The sequence below is a fragment of the Myripristis murdjan genome, chromosome 1 (genome assembly GCF_902150065.1).
Source record: "Myripristis murdjan chromosome 1, fMyrMur1.1, whole genome shotgun sequence".
NCBI classification, from domain to species: Eukaryota; Metazoa; Chordata; class Actinopteri; order Holocentriformes; family Holocentridae; genus Myripristis; species Myripristis murdjan.
In genome coordinates this window covers 23505239-23529676 of record NC_043980.1, presented here as the reverse complement: position 1 = coordinate 23529676, position 24438 = coordinate 23505239, and the positions used below count along the sequence as shown (strand labels likewise).

The 24438-nt window shown below is 43.8% G+C and overlaps 1 protein-coding gene across 3 annotated transcripts; it reads left to right on the top strand.

Moving 5' to 3' along the window:
* The first annotated feature begins 664 nt into the window (after window positions 1-664).
* mmaa (metabolism of cobalamin associated A) lies at window positions 665-12849 on the top strand. Of its 3 annotated transcripts, none has more exons than XM_030048285.1 (7): window positions 665-732; window positions 1132-1564; window positions 3628-3750; window positions 4515-4685; window positions 6204-6289; window positions 9007-9156; window positions 11639-12849. In XM_030048285.1, exons 2-7 carry the CDS (start codon window positions 1132-1134, stop codon window positions 11933-11935), a joined length of 1260 nt encoding a protein of 419 aa, XP_029904145.1. In that variant the 5' UTR covers window positions 665-732; the 3' UTR covers window positions 11936-12849. The 3 variants fall into 3 exon arrangements, with proteins under 3 accessions (XP_029904145.1, XP_029904140.1, XP_029904134.1); XM_030048280.1 differs by having other exon boundaries at window positions 722-803; XM_030048274.1 differs by lacking the exon at window positions 665-732 and adding an exon at window positions 852-919.
* Window positions 12850-24438: the final 11589 nt, after the last annotated feature.

Sequence of the window (24438 nt, the reverse complement as noted above, 5' to 3'; positions counted from 1 at the left end):
TTTTTAATATAAATTAATTGGCATTCCCTCATTCCTATTGTCTGTAAAATAGTTTGTGGTACCCTTTGGAAAAGAGTGGAACAAAAAACGACTATTATTATTATTATTATTATTATTATTATTATGCCTGGTACCTACTGCAGTACTGAAAACTGCTTTGGACGGTGTTTTTGCCATTGGAACAAAGAGGATAACCAGAAACTGACATGTACGATGTCAAAAGGAGGATAAATGTAAGATATGAATGCATCACAAGCACATCATAGTTAGACCAGCACAAAACCGAGGAGTGTAAGATTAAAAAAACACACACACACGCACACAAGAAAAAAACCACTTGTCATTGTTTCTAATGTCTGCCAATAAAAAGGGGGAAAGGTAAAATTTCGTATAGATGAGCCATTTGATCACAGCTGTCTCTGTCTCCGAAAACTTGCTCTGTTCTTTAAGGCGGGGTTGGAAAATGAATATTTGCAGCCATCTACTGGACAAAACAGTCAGCTGTCTGCCCCTAACACTTTGTTTTTTTCATTTGCAGCAGTAATTTTATTCACATCGTTCGTGAACCACGCAGACGCAGACATTTTGATACATGTAAATAATTGTGTGAATGCTTTATAAACACATGTTCTCATCGCAATAAAGACAAGGCGGATCTATTTGTCTGGGCGAAATGAGGCGGAGGGGCGGTGCCATACGTCACCGGAAAAAGGAAGAGGATGAATTAAACTGGTAGGTGGCAGCTGTGCAGGAGGTCAATGTGAATACTCAATGCAGGAGAAATGGACGAATTTGTGTGAAATGTATGTTTCATCTGTGAGGTTTAAAAACATTCACTGTTGGCTCGAGTTGTGGTGACACGGTCTCAGCACGAGGGGCAGTTTGGTGAAGTGCACGCTCCTGTTTGCAGTAGTGAATGGCGAGTTTGGTAACTTTGGCAGTGTGTACCCAGCAGAGCTAGCTTGTTTAGCTTGGATGCTTGAGCACGCCACGAAATATCTTCTCTTTTGCATGTTAAGATCATTTATTTTGGAAAATACTCTCCACAAGTGTCAGTCAATGAAAATATCCATTTGAAGCTGCTGCGTTCACAAGTCTCAGTGATTACCATGATGCTGTTTCTCCTCCTAGATGACCCACTTCTGCCACACAATGGGACGGTTCGGTTTCTCCCTCCTGTGCCATTTGACATCTCTGCCCCCTGTCATCACAGCCTCCACCCTGTCCAGGACCTGGAGCCGCCGCTCAGGGGTCTTAGCTGGCTCTCACGTCCCCTGTCAGGGCAGCTTCCCTGGGCAGACCTGGCAGCACAGGACAGTGATCACACAGGCGGCCCTCAGCCAGCACATACAGGACCTGAGCGAGCCCGAGAAAAGACTGCTGAATAAACTCTATGACGGCCTGATCCACAGACAGCGGGCGTCTTTGGCCGAGTCGATTACTCTGGTGGAGACCCAGCACCCCAGGAAGAAAGAGCTGGCCCAGGTGCTGCTGCAGAGGGTGCTGGCCCACAGGAGGGACCAGGAGAAGCTCAATGGAGGGAAGCCAGTGGCCTTCAGAGTAGGTGTGTGGTCTGGCTTTGAATGGATAGCAGTACTTCTACATTCAACGTGAGCATGTGAGCGAGGCCAGGCCAAATAAGCTCTCTCACTGTGCACAGACTGGAAGTTTGTTTTGTCAGCTGTAGGGATATAATTTTATCCTCATCGCTGATCTCTTGCCAACATGACAATTAGTAATAAGGCTGCTAGCCTTTGAGTGAAACGGGTTTTTGAAGGCAGTTGATATCTGATATTTTGTGTTGATATTCTGTCATACCAAATGTAAAAAATACAAAGACAGTGTATTCCTCAAGAACTTTCCTCTTGTCAGGGTGGAAAAACATCTGAAACAGCATTTAGACCACAATGGGACACTAAGAACCTCAGTCTATAAAAGTTGCATAATCCTGGTTTCAACAATGCCTCTCTGCATACAAAAGTTGGGATTTGGACACAGAAATGGCAGCTCTGGTGGCAAAACAGTGAAATAATGTAAAATCTATTAGTTACACATATTCAGTTCGTTATGCTCCATATCACATCTTCTAATCATACCATCCCAGGCCATAATGATACAGGCTGTTTTTGCTTCAGTCTTTTAATTATGAGCCTGTAACTTGCATGTCCCAATTAAGCTCTGAGGTTTCATGCTGACAATTGAACTGACTGTCACGAGGTTTTGAAAGGGCTTGCAGTGGGTGTGTACATGGCTGTTGTCCTGGCACAAGCCGTGCGTTGGAGACACTGTGGCCACACAGACGTCTCCTTTAGCCACATCTCCACCACTGGCCACAGTGATTGTTACTTGTCTGTTGAGCATTTTATCTGTCAAATAATCACATGGGTGTGAATAGTAGTATGTGTGGGTATAGTCACTCTCTCCAAAAGGAGACGCCACATTCATGATGGCTGGATCAGTCTCAGCAGTCTCATCTGTGATGGTGGCCCTGTCTTTCACAGGCACAGCGCCACTAATTAGGATTTCACTCTGTCAATACTTTGGTGTCAAGCTTTAGGTTGAACTATTTCTTTTTTATTTTTTTGTGTCTATAAAGGGCTTGGTCTCGGAGCAGGCAGCATTATCTGTTGGCGTGACTTTCTGACACTCAGCAAACTGTCTTTATTTGATACCTGAACTGAGGCTGTCTCTTCCTCCTAGCAAGCACTACAGATGTGCACCCTCTGTCCACGATTTACCAGAATCATTAGTGGGTACCAAAGTGTTTTCACTTTTCAAAGTCAGCCTCTTGACTTGTCAAAGGTTATGTCAGCGGTTTTGCGGAAGGTTTTTGCACACGTTGAAGGCTTGAGTAAATCAGGGCCTCAGTGTAAATTTTTTATTCATTTTGTCACATGAAAAGAATGGAAAACACATCTGTATTAGTATTCATGAAGGTTGTTTGATTATCCATTTGTGTGATGTGAGGCTGTTAAACCTGTGCAAAAGTAGGCCTACAAGTACATTGGTATCAGTAAAGGGAAGCTTACTTGACAGAAAGCATAAACACAGTTTCATAAATCTATTTTTTTTTTGTGGTATTTTGAACCAATAGTTAGTTTTATAAATGAGGCCCAAAAAAGATGGATTCACTGCTCCTTAAGGCAAGGCAACAAGGTTTGGTCTTTATCCAGTAGTGATTGGTCTTAATCCGGTTTTTATTGAAAGGATAATAGCCACCCATATATTGGCAAACATATCAGTCTAACACTAATACAGAGTGCTATGTTTGTTCCTTCATTTTGAAACATGACTTTATCTGCAGTAGATGAACTACGCAGTTTTAAAAGTTCTTCTCATTGTCTGTACCATTGGAATTAATACAAAATGGTGTTTTTTTCTGCACACTTTCCAGTGGCTGCATAAACATGTGCTTTACATTAATTGATTCCAAACGTGATTGTTTAAGATAGCTGCTACATCAGTGTATGAATGGCTGCCCATTTTAGTACTTACAGGTGAGAATTAGGCTGTCTTGATGTGTTTATAATGTAACAGTGTGAGTTATATGTCCTAAAAGTCAGTTCTTCATCATTTTTTATGTATTTGTTTATGTTTGTTGATTTGAGGTGTTTGCTCCTCTCTTAGGGCTGTCCGGTCCTCCGGGAGCAGGGAAGTCCTCCTTCATCGAGGTGGTGGGGAAGATGTTGACAGGACGCGGCCATAAAGTGTCAGTGCTGGCTGTTGACCCATCCTCTTGCACCACAGGAGGTAACATCTCAGACATACTGTACATTATCGTCAAAATCATCATCATCATCATATGACACTGATGAAAGAAATGTATTGGGATAACAATTAACAAAGTGTACAGAAATCTCCTATTCTTTACACAGGGGTGTCATGGTTGTCGATGCCAGTACCTGTAAACATCCACGATTCTCTGTCATGGAGAAATCGATATCCCATATACTTCAGTATAATTTTGTGTAATATAATAGTTACAAACAGTGAATGTGGTCGGCTGGGTTGGATGTGTTTCCACCCTTCTGGAAAATGTGAAAGCGTCGTTTGCTCTCTGGCTTGAAGGCAAAAGTTTTTTGTCTAGTTTGCTGGTCAAGAGGAGTCCCGCTCATCGTCTTTGTATGTTTTTCTGTGTGTGCTGTGATTGTGTTGGTAGTGGGTGTGCAGTTACTCACAAATCCAGTCTAGTCACTAGAACAACTAGTGCCGTTGGGTTTCTTTAAATTTGGCATTGACGTGGTATCGGTGGTATCAGCTCTTGTGTCATCCCTACTTTACAATATTTTAATATTTTTATATGGATGATTGTATTTTGATTCCTAAGGATGCTTTGAACAGGATTCTGCCATCTGTTAGTTTCACTGACCACTCATTCCATCCTGTTTGTAGTTTGATGCACTAATTAAGTTGCCACCGTAATCGTCTTTCAAGATATGCTGAAGTGGCACGGTTACAGTAATGAATCGTTTGGTGTGTGTTGCATACTATATAAGCCATCCCTCTCATTCCAGGGTCTCTGATGGGCGATAAGACTCGTATGACTGAGCTCTCCAGAGACATGAATGCTTTTATCAGGCCGTCGCCAACTTCAGGAACACTAGGTGGAGTTACCAGAACCACTAATGAGGCCATTGTTCTGTGTGAAGGGGCCGGATACGACATAGTCCTTGTAGAGACTGTAGGTAAGACACTGGGACTTCCAGTTGCACGTCTAAATGAACTTCACCAAGGCTTCATCTGCCCTGCAAGCTCAAATCTGCATGTGGTGCAGGACATCATGACGTTGTCATAGTTTCTGGTGTGTTTTTATTATTTTTATTGTTTATTTGAAAAGGGACATTGTACATTAATCAACATTCAAACAAATATAATTATACCTGTGTTAGCCAAAAGACGAGTTTTCATCGGGAGTCCCTTTGCTATATGTTTTTAGGCAGAACAACAAAGTAATAAAATATGTACAATATTTAAAAGCATCCTGCATTGTGGTGAAAAATATTCACAAGTTATACAACAGGAGCAGGGTAAATCTAATAGTGGTGTAGACATGTTCTTGTGAGCACACTATGTGACAAAAACTTCATCAGGTTCTGTAGCACTTTGCTGCGTGTTTGTAGGGTTATAATTTTCTTGGAAGTACTATAACGGCTTAATGCTTTGAGATGGCAGCGTACATATTAATTGCATATGCGTTATATAAAGACAAGTCACTTGCATAGAAATATTTACTAATTAAAGCTAGTTATTTAAATAATAAACTCTTGAATGACCAATGAATGACCTCAGCAGCATAAATTGTTTGTTATTTGGTAAAATGCCAAAAATAATAAAAATTTTCTTGGCAAATTATCAATGTAAATGTTATCTTAAAATTGCATAGTCTGACCAACAGCCAAAAATATTCTTTTATAATGATAAAGCATGGAGAAGGGCAAGCAAATCTTAGCATTTTTATGCTGTAATAAACAAATGTTTGGCATTTTGACTTGATTAATGATGACAGAAGTGACGTTTTCACCTCTATTTGTTTGTCTGTCTGATAGCAAGATAAATCAAAAACTAATGGACGGATTTGGTTGAAGCTTAATGGAGGGACTGGTAATGTAAATTTCAGTTTCTTGTCATAGGTCAAGGTCACACAAAGTTCCAAATTCACGTTTAGGGGCAGTATCTCTGGAGTGGAGCATCATGGGTCGCGAGGTGTGTTATGTTGATGTGGGGGATTGTGAGGTCTGCTGTCTCTGGTTGCTCTTGCTAAAGTTATAAGTGCCTAATTTTCTTTAGATTTGCTGATCAAGTAATAGAATTGAATCATTCCAGCACTAATATATGTTAAATATACTTATATATATGGTTTGCTATATACGGTGATTGTGGTAGGATATTATCGCACTCAAGGAATGTCTTATCAGTGAGACTACTATTTCTATCCATACATGGAACAGTAATACATGCTAAAAAAGAAAACAAAAATATCTTTTCACATATAGCAGTGAACAGATCAGATGTGTTCTGTATAGTTGAAGCTGCACTGTAACACTAGCTTAAAAATATTTTAATAAGTTAGTCAGTTCACCTCAGTTTAGTTTTAAGGAGTCATGGATTTTGTCTCATTTGCTCTCGCTGCCAGCATCTCTCTGGTTGTCATGCCGGCATGTTGTCCGTCAGCGGCGACACTAAAGTCCGTCTTTGTTCCCCAGGTGTGGGCCAGTCAGAGTTTGCAGTGGCTGACATGGTCGACATGTTTGTGTTGCTGATTCCACCAGCAGGGGGCGATGAACTCCAGGTGAGTGAACGGTGTCAGCAGCAACAGGCCCAGCGCTGAGGTGCAGATTAGCACAGTTGTTGGATGTTAAAGGGATTATGTTGCTGCTATTTGACCCCACAGACAGTCAAAAGTTGAGCTAAGATAACCTGATAGTGCTGTTTGACATAACTTAAAACTGTAAGAAAATATAAAACTAAGGTTGATTCCAAAGGCATCCTCTTTTTTATTCTTTTACTTTATTTAACCAAATTTTTTGTATATTTAAATATAATATTGACAGCAACAGGATAGACACACAGCGAGCTAAGAATTTCATTGCATTGATAACTTGTGTATTTTTGTAAATGACAGCAAAGCCCTTTAATCCTTGAGTCAGTTTGTTTGTCTGACTGGCAGAGAAAGGCAGAGGAAAATATGTTCAGAAATAGTTTTGGGGAATTTTTCCTTCTCTTTAACCAAATGGTAGGTATTTAAGCTATTCTACAGTGCAGTCACATTTTGATAACTGATGAACAACAAGTTTATTGAACAGAAATTGTACATCACCCAGATTCTGTGAGCCTCTGAACCAGTTAGGTGTCTCTCACTTTTGAAAACCTCTGCCCTGTTGCTACCTGGCAGGTTAGGCAGCTGCTTCTGACTGGTCTGGTCTTGCACAGTGTTGTGTCTTTGTAAGATAGACGGGGCTCTGATCTAATTTTTGTAGCTCGCTGAAGATTATTCCACATGACATTATTGCTTTTGTCTTAATATAACTGTTATGTCCCACACCACACCAGGTTTCCATGGTGACAACTGTGTGTTGTCTATAGGTGTATAGACACAGGCTTATGAACACCAACAACTCAGGACTGCATATGATTGATCCTTCATATTTACAGCACAGGTTCCCTTATGGAGGAGATGATCTGATTAGATTTAGGCGTGCCTTGCTGCTTACATTAGTATTTTAATGAGGAAAAACTGATTTTATGCAGACTAATATAGCTCCTTAGTGCTTGACGATATGGAGCTCATATTAATACTATCCATGTGTTATGTAAAGTCAAACATGTTGACATAGAAATATTTGTTAATTAAAGTGTTAAATAGCTGAATTAATGACCTCATTAGGATAACTGATTTTGTGTAATACATCACGTTGATTAGGCCGCTCAAGTGCCTTTTGTTTTAATTACTGTAGTTGTTGCTTACAGTGAAAACAGAGCTATAGGAGCATAAGATGTCCGTATGATTTCTTGTGTTATGTGCTGAATGACTTGTTTGCTTGTAGCTTAGTGTTGTATTGTTGGTGTTTGTCCCGGACAGGTCTCTCTTTAGAACAAGACCCTGTGTCTCAGTGACATACCTGTATAAATAATGAAAAAAAAAAAAAGACATTAGTGATATGAAAATGCATCTAATCAATAAATGTGATCAAGATTGCACTAGTGTTCCCAATATTGCAATCAGTTAAAATAGTACAGGCCTCATCCTGCTCAGTTGTGGCACAATGTCAAGGAGTGGTTCATAAATATCAGTGACATCATCACTCCGCTGTTCATTGAGATATTAATTACAAGACTCATATTTAGCAAAATAATTAACCCATAAATAACAAATAACCGATGGACAACTGTAGATTTATATCTTTGCTAATATTGTGTTTGTCCATGTTATTTGACTGTTTTTTGGCACCTGTAATCCCCTCAGTCTCAGACTTGGCCAGCTCAAAGTTTTTTCTGTTATTTTCCCTTCTCAGGTTTTCTCGGGAGTTTTTCTTTGTGTGCTCTAAGGGTCAAAGGCTGTTGGTGGAGAGTACGCAAGGCCAAGGGTTTTCAAACTTTTTCATGCACTGGGCACCCCAAGTTGACTTTCATTAAGCTGCAGACTTCCTTCTTGAAGTGATTTTTTGAAGTGATACTTTGTTTTGTCTTAAGTATTTAATTGTTTAGATGTCATACTTGAAGACCAATTTTAAAGTAAGGATTCAAAGTAAACTGGTGAAATTAAAACGTAACAATTAAAATAATCATACGTATTTAATTAAGCTTGTGGGAGCCCTTCAACGACCCCTGGGTGTCCCTGGGCTGCATGCATGATTGGTATGCTTGCCAGGTCTCTGCTGCTGTGTGTTTGTTTTTGATGCTGTCTTAGTTTTGCTTTTGTTTTTACTTTAACCAAATGTTGATTAGTTAATTCTGAGGAGACTCTTTTTTTTTTTTGTAAAGTCCTTTGACACATGAATGTGATGAAGGGCAAAATAAATAAATGAACCTGAACAAAAAAAAAAAAAAGGCCTTGCAACATTCAAAAGGTGCAACAAGCATTCAAAACATCCATTCCAGCCACCGTTCACCACCTGGATACCAGAATTCATGCGCCCACGCTGAAGCTACACTTTAACAGGTGCAAGGCACTGGGCAGCATGATAATAGGGTGTCATGACTGTGGCACCATGTGAACAAACACTGAAGTGCTGTGATGTTTCACCTTGGTTGTAACACAAAGTAAACAGTTCTGTCCCTGTGGGACTGGCATCAGGGAGGGATGGATTGAAAGCCAAAAAAAAAAAAACGGATTGATTGCATTGTGTGAGTCTTTTCTAGTATACAGAGGTCGAGCAGCAAACCATATTTCCATCCACCTGTTGGCCCATCACTCTGTACACAGATCTCTCGGATTCTCAATCATCTGGATGTCTAGACATCAGATTTGTTTGCAGTCTTGTGAGGCCCACCTTCATCTCTCCTCAGGGCATCAAGAGGGGCATCATTGAGATGGCTGACCTGGTGGTGGTGACGAAGTCGGACGGAGACCTTGTGGTGCCAGCCAGGAGGATCCAGGCCGAGTACACCAGTGCACTCAAGCTGCTAAGGAAAAAGTCCAAGATCTGGAAGCCTAAGGTAAGTGTGTGTGTGTGTGAGAGAGAGAGAGTGAGTGAAAGTGTGTGTGTGTGTGCGTGTATATTTGAGTGTCAGCATTTATAAAAAACAGGTTACAAACAAGGTGGTCACCAAAGGAATGATTATGATCATAATGATTATGGATCTGATACAATAAAGGAGGATAATTGGCCTGTCAAGTTGCTAAACGTTTGAGCGCAAGTACTTTTTCTTTGACTTGCTATCAAATGCACACACTCACACACGCACACCCACACACTGGACCCAACAAGTCATCCCACAGCGAGGTCAGCTGACCTGGGAGAGGAGGGATGATGATGGTGGTGATGATGTCATAGCCTCATGGATTCAAGCACTGCAGTGTCTCACCCCTCCCCGCTTGCCCCAGCTCACCCGCCTGCCTGGCCTTGTCCCTTTGTTTCCCCAGCCCAATGCAGCATCTGCCTACATGGCAAGCTGCCAGGTTGCCCCCACCTCCCCCCCCTCCTCCTCCCACCCCAATCCCTGTCCCCACCCCACCCCACCCCCCTCCTACTGGGCTGCTGTGTCATGCATTTTGCTGATTAGAAGCCCGCACACTCGCATAAAAGCTGCGACGCTGGTCCCTCGCTGTCTTCCTCTCCTGGTTTCATTCTCTTCATCCTTATCGTCTCTGTGTTGGCCTCTTTTGTCTCTCCTCTATTTAGGCCTAACGCAATTTACAGTTCTCTATCCCTCTCTCTCTGCGTCTTTGCTCTTTATTGCACTCCGTTTTATTGTCTACCTGGCTTCCTTTTATCATCTAACCTAACTGTAGATTGGTAGTTTTTAAACTATAGGTCAGTTTCCCCTGATGTGTCAAATACACATTAAATTAAATGGGCTACTTGCATGAGTTGTTTGGACTACTTCCTTTTCTAAAATGAGGGTGATTTGTGGGGGGGAAAAAAATGCCACACAGTTCACGTTAAAACATTTAAAACATTTCCACTGACAGCATGATGTCCAAACAAGTGGAGAATAATTTTAGCAAATTGATTCTGAGATTGTCAGTTACCAGTTGCTTATTAGCAAGTTAATATTAACAAATCTTCTCTGTCAACATGTCGCTTTAATTTGCAGTTTTGCGTCAAGAAACACACGTTCAGAGTTTGATTTCCCCTTTTTGCATCAGACTTGAATCCAGGCCTTGCCTAATGTTTTGATTAGTTGCCTTATTGCCTTACTCATGATTTTTACCAGCTTGTCAAATCCACTTTTGCCAACTGCCAATTTGTGCAAGATTATCTCCAGATAATAAATGTGATTTGATTGCACTTCACCAGTCTGGAGATGGTGGAAGATTGGTAACATCTGCGTGGTTAATTTTACATAAACGCTCCTCTCCTCTTCTGTCTGTCCTCCAGACTCCCTCTGCTGCTCTTTACTCACTAGCGCATGATGAAGTGATGAGCTGCAGGGGGTTAACTTCCTCCACTGAGCCAACGGTTTGACAGGGCCTAAATATGACTCTTCCAAATTTGACAGATTTTTGAAATTCTTGTTAATGTGATGCTCTTCCACTTTTATATCTAACATTGTCTCTAAAAAACTGGCAAGGTATTTGAACGTTTCATATCACAGTAGTATTTTATTGCCACCATAATATTTCATTCACAGTAATGGTTGTCAAAAGAATACTTAATTGAAGTAACTGATTTCATTAATAGCCACAACTGCTGATACCAGTATCAGTGTCAGATTTCACCCAAGACTCATGTCTACTACCAAAATCCCTGAGTAGCTATTTTGGATTTCTGCACTTTTGGCTCAGAGAAGCCTGTATCTCCAAAATGATGGAGAAAACAGGGATCTAAAATCAATTATTTGCTCCAATAACCCAAACTAATGGTCCAAGCTACACTGTTCTGTGGATCGGAGTTGTCATCGTTATCGGTCAAAAACATTTTGTATTGAGTATTGCTATTGGCAGCAGAAAAGAAGTATCCCCAGTAAGTCCCTTAGAAGTACTCCAAAGTTGATGATGGGTGTTTTAAACCATCGTAAGCTCTAACAACATACATGAAGAAATTCAAGTCATTTGTTGAACTAATAACCACTTTTGTTTGGAGTAGTGCATTGGAATGTGATGGAAGGTGTTCATGTGGTGGAAGAACAACACTTTGACTATGTTTGTTTTGGCATGTGAGAATTATTTTGTCCAATGGATGTGCTCTGTTACATATAAAGCCTGTCTCACAGTTTCTGAAGAAGGTGACAGGCAGTAACGTCTCTCAGTGCCTCTAGTGACACATTGGATCCTCAGTCCGAAGATGAAATTGTCTTGGATGCAGTCTGTTTTTTGAGAAAACCTTTTTTTTTTTTTTTTTTTTTGAATGAGATCCAACGTCATTTTTTGCACATTTAAATCGGCTGTGTAATTCCATTTACAGTTTTTTGCATGATCACACCGGCAGCTGAATTGATACATGCCCTCCCACCAACCCCCCCATTCCCTCTTCAGGTAGTGCGAGTCTCCTCCCAGACCGGCGAGGGCATCGCAGAGCTCTGGGCCAAGATGGAGTCATACCGGGACACCATGTCAGCCAGCGGTGAGCTGCAGGGCCGGCGAAGGGCCCAGCAGAAGGTTTGGATGTGGAGCTTAATCCAGGAAAACGTCCTCTGCCATTTCCAGAACCACCCTGCTGTTAGAGAAGCACTGCCCCAACTGGAGGGCAAAGTCACCAGGGGAGACATCTCCCCGGGCCTGGCTGCCGACCTGCTGCTGAAAGCCTTCTCTTCCTCATCATCATCATCATAAACTGTATAGTTGGCACCTGGACTGCATTTCAGGAGATGGAGGGATCATAGAGGCTGATCAGGTCTGTTGATTGCCAGGTGAATACGGGACACAGTCAGAAAAAGTGACCTGGATTTTGTGGTTAGTGTAGAAGGAAGCAGCCTCACTGGTTACACATGGAAAATACTTGAGATAGAAGTCTGAATTTCAGCTCTGACTCAGACTCTGTTTCAACCTGCATTGCTCTGAATTAGGAGAGAACTGACCAGCGGGCAGTGTTCACTTGTGAGATATCATTTCATTTGAGTGGGAGATGTTCAACAGTGCTGTCAGGTATTAAACTTATTAAAGTTTTTGCTACCATCACCCTTGTTTTTTAAAACCAGACACTGAGACTGTCACAATTGAGCTCTTTTTCCGCAGACAAGAGAACTGAGCCTCTCATGGCATACTGTTGGAAAGAACGGTTTTAATTAGAGAGATTAGCCCTGTACATTTGAGGACTGTGAATGCCAGATCATTAAATTTGGAAAATCATGAAAACTACCCAACACTGGAGCCAACGGGCTCAGTAGAGGGTGAAGCTATGGCTTTTTGTTAATGCCATGAATTTGAACATAACATATGGTGGCAGTGTGATCTATGATGGATAGTTTGACTGGCGTCCTTGCCTACTCACCACAGAGGGATGACTTTTTAGAGTGTCAGGACTGACACAGTCAATTATTTATCCCGTTGCCCTGCAGTGCCATGGAAACTGTTGTAATACAATCAGAGATTTTCTTGCAATATCAGTTGATTTGCTTTCAAAGTTATTTTTATTCACTATTACTGTTTTTGAGTGGAATAAATTATTTAATGAGTGATGTGAGTGATACATGGATTATAAACCAATAATATTAAATCACTCGATATATTTGGGTATGCTTTTCTAGTGTCTTGTGTTTGTATTTGATATGAAAAAAGGGAATGATTAATGCTGCCTTGGTAATTTTTTTTTTTTTTTTTTTTTTTATAAAGATGTAATGAAATTTTTTGATTGTGTAGCCAGAGAGTTCTGTGCCAGATATCCTCTGAATGAATTAGCTTCTCGCAGTTGTTTTTTTCTTTTTCTTTTCTTTTTTTTTTTAATTGGGTCAACCCACACTTTTTATTATTACATGTTTTTCAGAGTTATCTTCATAATACAATATCTCCTCTCTTCCACTAGAGGTCTCCCAAATTCCACTCTCTTGCCGCGTTCATTATCCTAATGGCTGGCCCCTTTAGTGCCAACCGCTCTCCCCTACATAACCTCCCCCCATCCATTTTCCATTGTGGTTGTCTAGGGTGCCAGGTCACATACAGGCGAGGACATCAGCAGCTGCCACTCTCTTGGAGCTCAGGCTGTACCGGAGTCCTCGCCCTCTGTGCCAATCCTTGGCTTTTCTCAAGACTCACTAAAACACAAAAAAGGGAAGATGGGAGTGCAAGACAGAAGGTTTAAAAATGACTGAATGGCTGCAGCAAGGCAGTCTTTAACCTTCAGCCCTCTCTTTGAAAATAGCTGATATTTTATTGGAGGAATATCATGAATTCAGTACTAATGTATGTGGTTTTTTTTTGGTTTGTCTTAGCTGGTCTGCTTTGCTATAGTGAGCAAAAGCCCCTGACTGCTGGACTGGCTCCCAGGTCGCTGCTCGTTTGCTCCTGCCTGCATACAGGAGGAAGAATGCCCCTTGAATGCAGATGGATTCATTAGGTCTGAGTAACACCCTTCTCCTCCATCATGCTGACACAAACACACACACACACACACACACACACACTGTACCGTTCTGGCTTTGCAAAGGGAACAGTGAGTTCTGCAGCTCCTGACATTCTCCACACACAAAGATATGCACAAACACACACACACGCACACACAAATATACATAAACACACACACAGGCTCCAGTGTAAACACATGCGGTTTCACTGAGGGAGATTAACTCAAATGCTGCTGTATCATGTTCAGCCATTTTAGCCTAAACACAGGCCCATCCACATGTGTTTAGCATTTCGCTGGATCTCTTGAATGTAAGCAGAGGACAGAGACGGCCTCTTTGATGAGGTTGGGGGGGGGATTTTTCATGTTTAATGGCGGGGCTTCCATTGACAGCCTCTCTTTTGTGTCAGCAGTCTGAAGTCAAAATGCTTTCCTGGCACACAACAAACAAACGGTGCCCTCATACTGTTGTAATTGCACTCCAAAAACTCAGATTTTTTCCCTTCAAAAAACCTCAAAGTCTGGAGTAAGCACAGAACAATGGGCTGCTACAAATGTCAGTAAACAAAGCGAGCGTCGTAGCGGGGACAGACGTTTATGGGTTTTTGTTGCCGGTTGTGTCAGCGTTGTGTTTCGGCTGTTGTCCGGTCAGATCAGAGCGTGAGGGAAGCCTGACACTGAGTGAAATGTCACGGCGGCCCTCCCACCACGCTGATTTGGGAGCTTGTGTGTGTGTGTGTGTGTGCGTGCGTGTGTGTACAGTGACGACTGGTCATGGACTGCTGATCCACAAAGCGTCCACCCTTCCCTGCTGTGTTTGCTCTACTCCTCACACACATGCACATACCACAGCAGATACACTCACCCGCCCTCCTCCTTACACACAACAAACACACATGAGCGCTCCCTCCTGCCTCGCTTTCTGCTCCACTCCTACACATCTTGTACATACACCTCCCCTCCTTCTCTGACACACACACACACACACACACATATAGACTGCCTGCCTTCTTGCCCACCCGCTCCGACTCGGCTGGCTGCACTGCTTGTCTCTCTGTCGTGACAGATGAGTGTGTGAGAAGCATTTCCTCCAGGCTTGGGGCTCTCTTTCAAGACGGCTGCAAAACGATACAAGGAACCACACGCTAATGGGGTTGGAGTGGAGTGGAAAGCTGCAAGGAAGCTGTGTGCATGTGTGCATGTATGTGTGTGTGTGTGTGTCTGTGTCTTGTAGAGCTAACACCCCGAGATGCTCACTCATTATGCGGCTCTGATGGGTCACTGTGTAGCTTCTTTCTAAGAAGCCCCTCATGGCGACATGTCTTATTATATCAACCGCTGAGATGGATGTTGATACCGATCTACGGGGTGCGTACTGTGCGCGCTCCTCCCCCTAGAATGACGAGACGTGGTTGGTATTCAGAGTGCGTCTTCATTGCATGGACTAATTCTGTTTAACCTGGTGAAGTCTGCTGGATGGTACGGTCAGAATGCCCCAGGGAGGCCAGTGTGTACCCCTGCTTTATTACCCACCTGAGGAGGTTCATTCTCTTACACATACACACATGCACACGCACACTCCTGTTTGCCATGTGTAATTTACTGGGCAGCCTGTGGGCCAGGCCTTCATCTGCAGGAAAGCGCGAACAGAGCCTTGGCGCCAGTAATTGGACTTTAGAAGTGATTGGGGAACTTGATTGACCCCCGGTAATGGATTTGAGTGAATAATTATTTGTAGTTATGGTTGGAAGATGATATCAGGGAGAGAGAGACCAATCCCACCAGTGTGACTCACCCCTGCCGCCAAAGCAGAATGCTGCCAGCACTCAATTAATGAAATCCAGCTGCTCAGACTCCCCACGTGTAGCGCCTGATCAAAAAACACACAGGGGTCTGGTCAGAAAAAGGGTTATCTTCATCCAACCTTTCCCTTTCGCGCAACTGGCGGCCTATGTCTCATCACAATAGTGATTATAAAATCTTCTCCACTCCAGGTACAAGACATTAAGGTTGATAATGTCTCCATTATTTTTTAACTGCCTGTGGCGGTGCTCAGCACAGCCCACGGCAGCCATGTTAATGAGACCTCTCAAGATGGCAGGCAGCGCCTCCTCAGGACACAAAATGCAATCACTCTTAATCCGCCACTTTAATTGCTGGCCAAGCCTGCCTAAGTGAATTCAGCTGTGCGATCTCTGCAGGCAAACGGTCGTACCTTTGAGAATGCTGTAACAACATCATACTGGCAAAGATAGATCGCGTGTCAAAACAAAGGGGTGCCGGTGGTGCACAGTGGTGTGGCTTGTTAAAGACGGGGCTTATTTCTCTGGTTTGTGTGTCTGCACCAAAGGGTGTCAGACAGAGAGGGAGAACTCAAAAAGCACAAGTGAGATTCTGTCTTGCCAACTGGCCCCTCTTCTCTTTTTTCGCTGCCTCTCTTCACTCTCTTCCGATGGCCGATACGCAGGGAGAAGCACAGCCAGCTTCCTTCCCATCTCTCTCTGTGCTCTGTGATTGAACCACTTGCTCCAACATCATTATCTTTGCTCCTCTCCCTCTCACTGCACTCCCACTTTACTGTTCCCTCCCCTTCTCCCATTTCTGCCTTCATCCTTTCTCCCCTCTTCCTGTCATATGTCCTCAATCCCCCCCTCCTCCTCCCCTGCCCCTCCCCTGTGACCCCTCATTGCCCTCTTGCCAGTCTCTATTATTTCTGGCTGCCCAGTGGCCTGGTCAGGCTGCTGCTCCAGGGCTGCAGACGGGCCATGTTATGACAGGTAACACTGGGCCACACACTCTCCCTGGCAACATGTGGAGGTCAGCCTGTCATACCTGTCCACAGCTCTGCTCGACACACACATGCACATGCAGCACGCTCACACACACACGCACGCCGCGTTGCAGTGTATGGATAACTGCCAGACAGCCCTCGCCGCAACCCCAGACTCAGCAAAAGTAAGCCATGAGGAACAGTGGAGTAAAAATGGTCCACCTTTCTCATTCTGTTCCTTCGTGCTTGCGAAACGATATCTTTTTTTAAAGGTCTTACATGATGTGCTACTTTTAGAGCCTTGGCAACCAGCAGGAATTCTGTAGTTGTTGCTGTTTAGCACCAAGGAGGTGGATTCAACTGAATAGTGGCTGTTAACTACTGCTAGATTCCACTCTGTCCTGGCACAGCCTGCTCCCTGTGTTAATGACCACTCACAGTTGCTGCCCTGAGGGGGCTGCAGGACAGAGTCAGCCAACATCAGACCCTCACAGCACCTCCAAGTCCATCTGGTCAAAACAACACAAAATATGCTCTGCATGTTATTTGTCTTCCAGGTCTATTGTCTTCTGTCTGTAAGAAGAGATGCCAAGTTACAATTTGCTTCATTCATAATAATTTTGTATAGGACGGTATTGTTTCAGTGGAGGGTCCAGCCGCATTCCCCCAACGCTTCTCTTGGTCATGATGTCTCATTTCTGTCCAACTGCCCTCTATCAACTACTGAATAGCCATGTTTTGTAAGGTTCAGGGCCAGTAATGAGAACAGTTATTCTCTACCCAACCGAACAAGCTCTACCCACCCAGGACAAGATGGCAGCGCCCTGGTAGTCGATCAGTGGTTGTTGTTACACTGGCATGTTCCTGGCTCCCCGTCTGATCCAGGGCAATGCCCCACAATACTAGGCCTGCGAGGGCTAAGGGGCCGGCCTGGGTTTGTCACGCCAGGTTGACATTTCAGGGAGCAGTGCCAGGACACCACAGCACATTTCGTCCTCCCGGACAAGTGGTGTGGGAGTGAACGAGTCAACTTGGGCAGATGGGCAGGCTTCAGTGCCAACCGCACTGGACCATACCGGACCGCTGGCCTGGCAACTGTCGGCCAGCCAGCCAGTCAGCCAGACAGAGTGCTTTCTGGCACATCGAGGAGGGGCAGGTGTCTCCCTCTAGCAGCAAGCTGTGGGAATGTGTGAGCGTGTACATACAGTATGTACCTGTATGTACGTATGTGTGCATGTGTATGTGACAGAAGAGGGAGACCACGTGAAAAATGTTCGTTTGTGTCCCAAACAAAACAACTGATAGTGTTGGTTGTGTGCATAATTTATTACATATAAATGACAATTACAATTTGTTGTAGTTACAGGGAATAATGGGACCAGACTCGGGCATCATCAAGGATGATATGTGAGTCTGGTGTTTGGAAGTGTGAATATTGTTTATAAAGTTTCATCCATCTGTGTTAGCATACACCTTCTGTAAGAGAAGTCTGTGTTCCTCTGCTCATCTCGCCCAGGCCCGTTGGAAGGGAAGGCCATTAATCTTAGCTAAATCAAATAAATCAAGTGCACTTTAGAAAAGAGCTGTCAGTGTAATTGTTGTGATAGCCATTCCCGGGCTACTCCAGGGGGAGCTGTATTGAAAACAGAGCCATGGAACGCACACTCACTGCCATCTGAACATGCCAGGGCTCTGAGAGCGGGTTGTGTGGCTGAAGATGTGCATGAACGAAGCCGTTTGAATCACCCAGTGCCCTGCGTTTATGTCTCTCTCAGGATGAACACCGCTCAGAGTGACGAGATTTAAATTTGTTTTTGCAGCCGTGCCTCTGTCGTGCAGTCTTGAACAAGGCCGTAACAGTTGAACTGAAGTGCAGCGGGGCCTATCTGTGCGTTTGATCATTTCCAGTGATTCACCAAATGTCCCTAATGCTCTGTGCTGGAGTCGCTGCCGTCGCTGAACGTTTTGGTCAAGAGCAGTCCTACGCTGACAAACCATCAAGCCTAATCTTCAACGCCATCCTGCGAGCATCTTTGTAGAAAGAGCACAGTTTGGTATTTACATTTGAAAGAATGGTAAACCCTTTCAAAGAAGCCATATTGGGTTTTCGCGGGGATGAGACAGAAGAGATAATGGGGATGGAAAGAGCAGCATATGAAAAGGCTACACTGCCCTCGGCTGCTCTCTCCACCAGTGAGGGTTGAATGATTATCTGGGCACCTTGGTAACCACTGCCGTGCTTCTTATAAGTCAACTGTGAACCGGCTGAACAGGCTGCATTCATCAGCCAGCACACCCTCGCTTGTGTGTCAGATAACGCCAATACACCATTAAGGAAGTATGAAATTTGTTTGTGTGCATTTGCTCTCACTGTAACAAATTTGGGTCTGTTTCAAAAACAGCATGGCATGCTGGATTAAGGTGTTTTTGTTGTTTGCCTAGCCGCCTTTGTTTACTTTGTCACTGATTTCTTAATTCCCAAGCTAAGCGGTTCTCCGTTAGAACAAGATACTTCTGTAAGTTCCAGCAGATGGTGCCAAAGTGTGTGTGTGTGTGTGTGTGTGTGTGTGTGTGTGTGTGTGTGTGTGTGTCTGTGTCTTTGTGAGGGTGTTTAAGTGTGTATTTGGGTGAGAAAGAAAAAGAAAGAGGGGATTGGAAAGAGTGAGAGAGAGCGAGTGTGTGTGTGTTTTGACATCTTGAAGTGTGTGCGTCTTGTGTGAGAGTCTTCTTCAGAGATCAAGAGAACCATTGTCACTCACCTTCACCTTGAATGCTACAATAACCAATGGAGAGGGGCATGACAAAGGGGTCTGGATGAAAAGGCTGTGTTGTAGTTTATTCAAGGTTTTGGCAGAATGCATGAAGAGCGCAGCAATCCTTTGAGTAGATGAGAGGTCAGGGATGGGCGCATACTTCACAGGAGACATGCATTATTACGGTCTGTAAAGTTGCGGTGAAAATGTTTAAATAAAACTTCAACAATCTTTTTCAATTCTGAGATGTGATGTGAGTGTAAAGTAGTCTGCACCCGGTCTATTCTCAACCTCATCCCTCGGTCTAAGGTGAGGGCTGAAACTTCAATTTGACTCCGCAGTTTGGCTTCATTTTATGGCCACAGCTCTTCAACCTATTAATAAGACTGTTTTAGCTTTGATTTTTTATTTTATTTTTTGAAAAGGATAACAAGAGGACTGTTCAAATAAGAAAGTGGTGAGATGTGAGCAGAAAGAAATCTGCGCCACACTCGGTTCCTTGTATTCAGAAGTAGCAAAGGTGAGAAAATGCGACCAAAGAAAAAAAATGAAATAAAATAAAAGACATGGATGGATGCGATCTCTGTTAATTTGTTTGACCTGCTCTCTTCTCAAATGAGAATGGATGGAGGGATTCCCGATGTCTAGATTGGAAGATGGATGAGTATGCAGCTATGGCTTTAATTGATTGAAGACAGGAATTCAGTTAGGGATAATTGAATCATGGAAATCATTAAAAGCTCAAGTGCATAAGATAATTAGGCAAGCTAACCAGTTTGTAATCAACCCTCAGTACGAAAAATCTTTAGGAGGCGCACAAAGAGCAGCGTGTGACTGTGTCTCGTAGAAGTCGCACGTTTATGGCAGGTGATACACAGTATATATATCAAGGTGCTCTTTAGCATTATGAAGTCGCTTTTGTATGTGGCACAGAAGGTATTTATTAATAAGTAAACGCTCTGTTCTAATATTTCCTTTTACTATTGACTAATTGGTCTCCAGGCCTATTTTCCCTGCTACAGATTTCCAGGGTCAGGTGAGGGTCAACGTTCTACTTCATTACTCCACCCAGGGAAATGAGGAGCTGATTAGTTTGGGCCTGACCTTGGGCTATTCTGTTAAAGCCAGACTCTCACTAAATCTGCACGCTGCAGATCTCAGCAGACCTGATTCATTGAAATCATTGTCTCTCACAGGCAAAACGGTTCAAAAATAATGTAACGTTGCACGTATTGATATTTTAAAGTGAACGCACCCCGGCGCTCGGTGAAAAAGAGTTGAAGATGTTGTGAGAAATGGCAGGAGATATTCTCAACTTCAGGTTCAGTGTCACGGGAGATGTAAAGGAAGTGCGGCACTGACTGTTACCCATAGAAACTGAGTAACCTATGGCTGGCAACTGTCATATAATGCCATGGTAACAGCAGAGCCTAACAACAGGGGAGTTGGCTGGCTTGTGTCCTATCTTTCTCAGAGAGGTGATCCTAGTCAAGTAGAGCCTCTCCCTCTCCCCCCTCTCTGCTATAATGTGTTTGCCATCCAGTAGGAGTGGCCGGGCAGCAGCCTTATATTCAAGGCAGTAGTCAGCGCATGATCTCTCCCCCCTGCTGCTTCAGGCTGCCCTAACTCTGGATGTGCCAGGCTCAAAGCCTTGTGGGTAATCCTTCCTCCTCTGTGGTCACCGCCCCCCTGCCCGGCCCCCTGCGGTGCTTACTGAATCAGATTGCTGCTGACCCCCACCGAGTGATGTCTCACCCCGAAGAATGGGGAGCGGGCACAACAGGGGGTCGGCAGCCAGTGACGCTATGCCCCTGGGCTGGGCACCAATAAGCATGCATGTAAATACATGTCCCACCATGTGTGTCCAATCCACACTGGCAAATGAGTGAGACACCGCGGGAGCCCGCGGATCATCCCTCGCTGCTATTCTGTGAGAGGAAGCCTACTTCAGATTGGAACTGTCCAAATGATACGCAGCGCTGCCTTCTTGCTTTTGCAATCGACCATGACGCTGCAAATCAGAATAACCTTGAATGTAACGTCTTCATCCTCGGTTTGCACTTTGCATAAATCTTCACTTTGTTCCGGCAGGCATTGTTGAACAATGCAAAATGTATATGTTTATCACTGACTGGATTCATATTCACCCGTTCACTTCAGTGCTTAATTTTTTTTTTTTTTAATTTAAAGAAATGATGAATGGATTTGTGAATCAACAAGCAGCTTCAGCAGAGCTTTATTCTGCACAGTTTTAGCCCTGGCACCAGCCCATGCCAAATCGATTCCAGAGCTCATTTTCTGCCTTCTTTTTCTCTTCCTGTGCACCAGCAGTCCTGCTTTCTTGTCTGTACCAAAGGCTGTCTATGGCCGCGCCTGTACATTAGGCCCTCTGTGTTTATTTTCTCTGTTGAGCGAAAAGGAGATCTGTCTTCACTTAGCAAACCCTCCGTTCCTTCACAGGCGAAAACCCCCTCTGTGAGCAAGGGGGTGAGGAGAGAGAGCCTGGGAAGTATCGATGCTGTATGAATGGAGAGGAGGAGGGTGGTGGTGGTATTGGGGTGGAAGTAAAGCATGCATGTACTGTACACAGAGAGAAAGGAAACAATGAGATGGGGAACAAAAGAGCAAGCAGGGAGAAAGGACCGAGGAGTTAAAGAGGTTGAGAGAAAAAGGTGAAAGATTGAGTATTTAGAGAGAGCTGAGTGAGGGACAAAAGGAGGGCTAAAAATATTGGCAAAAGAGAGTTACAGCTGGACTGCTCTAAGAGTGAGAGAAAGAGCTATGAAGAAAAAAGTCAAAAAAGAGAGAGCGAGAGAGAGAAACAGATGTAGTGAGCAGAACAGAGAGAGAGAGAGAGAGAGAGAGAGAGGCCAGGCAGCTGGGAGCTCCCGCAGACACGCACTTCTGTCTAAGCAGCTTTCCTCTCAGGGCGGGGTCACGCCAGGTCATGGCGGGATTACACTTTTGGCAAACAAGAGGGAGCTCCTCTATCGCAAAGCCCTGCACGACTCCCCCATGACTCTCAGCAGCTGTAATAAAGCCAAGGCAGCCTGAACCTACAAACAAAAAGCTAACACGCTATCGATCGACAGCGGCCAACTTTCGCGAGGTGGTGTCGAAAGGTCGACATTGTGCAGACAGCTTGGGCTGGGGTGAAGGGCTATTATTGGGACGAGGGAAAACTCCAGCATTTGTCCGTATCACAGAATTTCTTCACTTAGTGGACAATTTCACTAACTGTCAGCTCACGAATTGAGATATTGTTACGGAATGGGGAAAAACACCCCATACACAGTGTGATATTCCAATCAGAAAATCCAAATTAGGTTTCTATCCTTTCAATCAATAGCCATCCCCTGCAGTGTCTGTGTGTCTCTTCACTTCCTAATCAACACTTCCACTCACAGGGAGGTCAGCTGAGCAGGCGCACAGTGCCCCAAGCGCTGCTTTGAACTTAATTAAGCAGCTTTAAACACAGCCGAAAAGATTCATTAATACACAGGCAAGATGAGCAGCTAGATGAGAACATAGCCCCTCTGCACAAGAGGAGCGTGAGGCTTCAGATGGCTGTTGAACCCACATGGGTCAACACTGAGGGTACGGTGATGGAGGCGCCCCAAGGACTGCCAAATCCTTTGGATTCAGTAAAGGTTCCATTAAAACTCCACTATCTTGTTTTCTGCTGAAACCTCGACGAATAGGAGACATGCAGTAAATGTATGTGTATATGGAAACAGCAAATTATCTGTGAAAGCAGTGCAAAAATGCAGCTAATGAGAGAGAGAGCGAGGCAGAGGGGCTGAGAGAGATGGGAGTGTGTATGTGCCTGGAAGGCTGCAGTCTGCCACCGGTGCTGTGAGGCAGGGCCTGTTAAAGGAGAGCTCCAGACCAAGGTGTTCTATAGCTCGGGGGCTAACGGTGATAAATGAGTCCCTTAATGTCGGCAAACACTTTATCTCTGCTTCATCTGTTTTCATTAGGCAGGGCCAACCTTTGGCTGGGCGAGAACGTGCTGTAACTTTCATTACTACAACATAGAAAGGAGAGGGAGAGAGACCTCCCATCGGTCTAATAAAAACACCAGCTAGACACCATGACAGATCCTATTCCTTATTATTATGATGGCATTCCGCCGCTGCAAATCAGAGGATGGCATATATCCCTAAAAACTGATCAATGCTTTCTTTGCTTTCGTTTCCTACCCCGTGTTACCTCGTCCCCACTGAATGAGATACCTTCTTTTCCGCCACTCTAATTACTGTCAAACCGTCCTCTGTCTCCCCTCAGATCCTTATGTTGTTTATTTGCCAGCAAATCTCTCAACACCATTTCTACGCTCACAGCAATATGTAAAGCACATAAAGACCCAGACCTCACATTTCTTATTAGCTTCTTGCGCAGTAATCTTAGTGATTATTAATTTGAGCTTGCTCTATTATCATTTACTACTGTTCTCATTAGTTGCTCAGGATAAGAGTCTGAGTTAAATACCTAAAATTGTAAATAAGAGGATCCCAGTGAGGGTTTTGGACCATTGCCTGAGACCTAATGATCTGTGATATGTAGCACAGATGATACTCAAATGAAATGGTTGCTGTGAGTTTAGGTATGTGTGGATGGAGGCAGTGAACATCCCTCGGTCAGTTAACTATCCACTGAGTAAATCGCTGGCCACAAAGGGAATCTTTTTTTTTTTTTTTTTTTAATAGATTTCTATGTATTTATTTGGAAAACTGGAACAAACTACAGATTGGCTGTTGCACCGAACCTGGATGTGTATTTGTCTGGTGAACCCATATAACAAGTGGATCAGACTTAATTACTGGGAGCAGTTAACACTGATAATCATCTGTCATGGTCTAACCAGTGTCTGTCCAAAAAATGGGTAATGTGGCCCAATGGAAAATGTTTTTCCTATGTGCCATCACATATACTATTGCCAAATCTTTTAATTTTGTGCCAGCAGGACTATTGTTCAGCATATGTTCATCAGACAGCTGAGGAATTTGTAATAGCTGAAAACAGCTGCTGCTAGGCTTGTTTTCAGGCTCCTCTGTCAGAGGTAGCTCTGAAATGATGCGTCTCTGTCGTGGCTTTCTGTTGAGACGAGGCTTACCTCACATACAGTGACATTTCTGTAGAAATCTTCGTTCTCACAGAGACAAGAAGTCTTGCGGCAGAACCTTCATGGTCACGACACCAGAGGTGCTGGCAAGTCATATCATGTTGCCTCGTCCAAAACCCATTTCCCTAA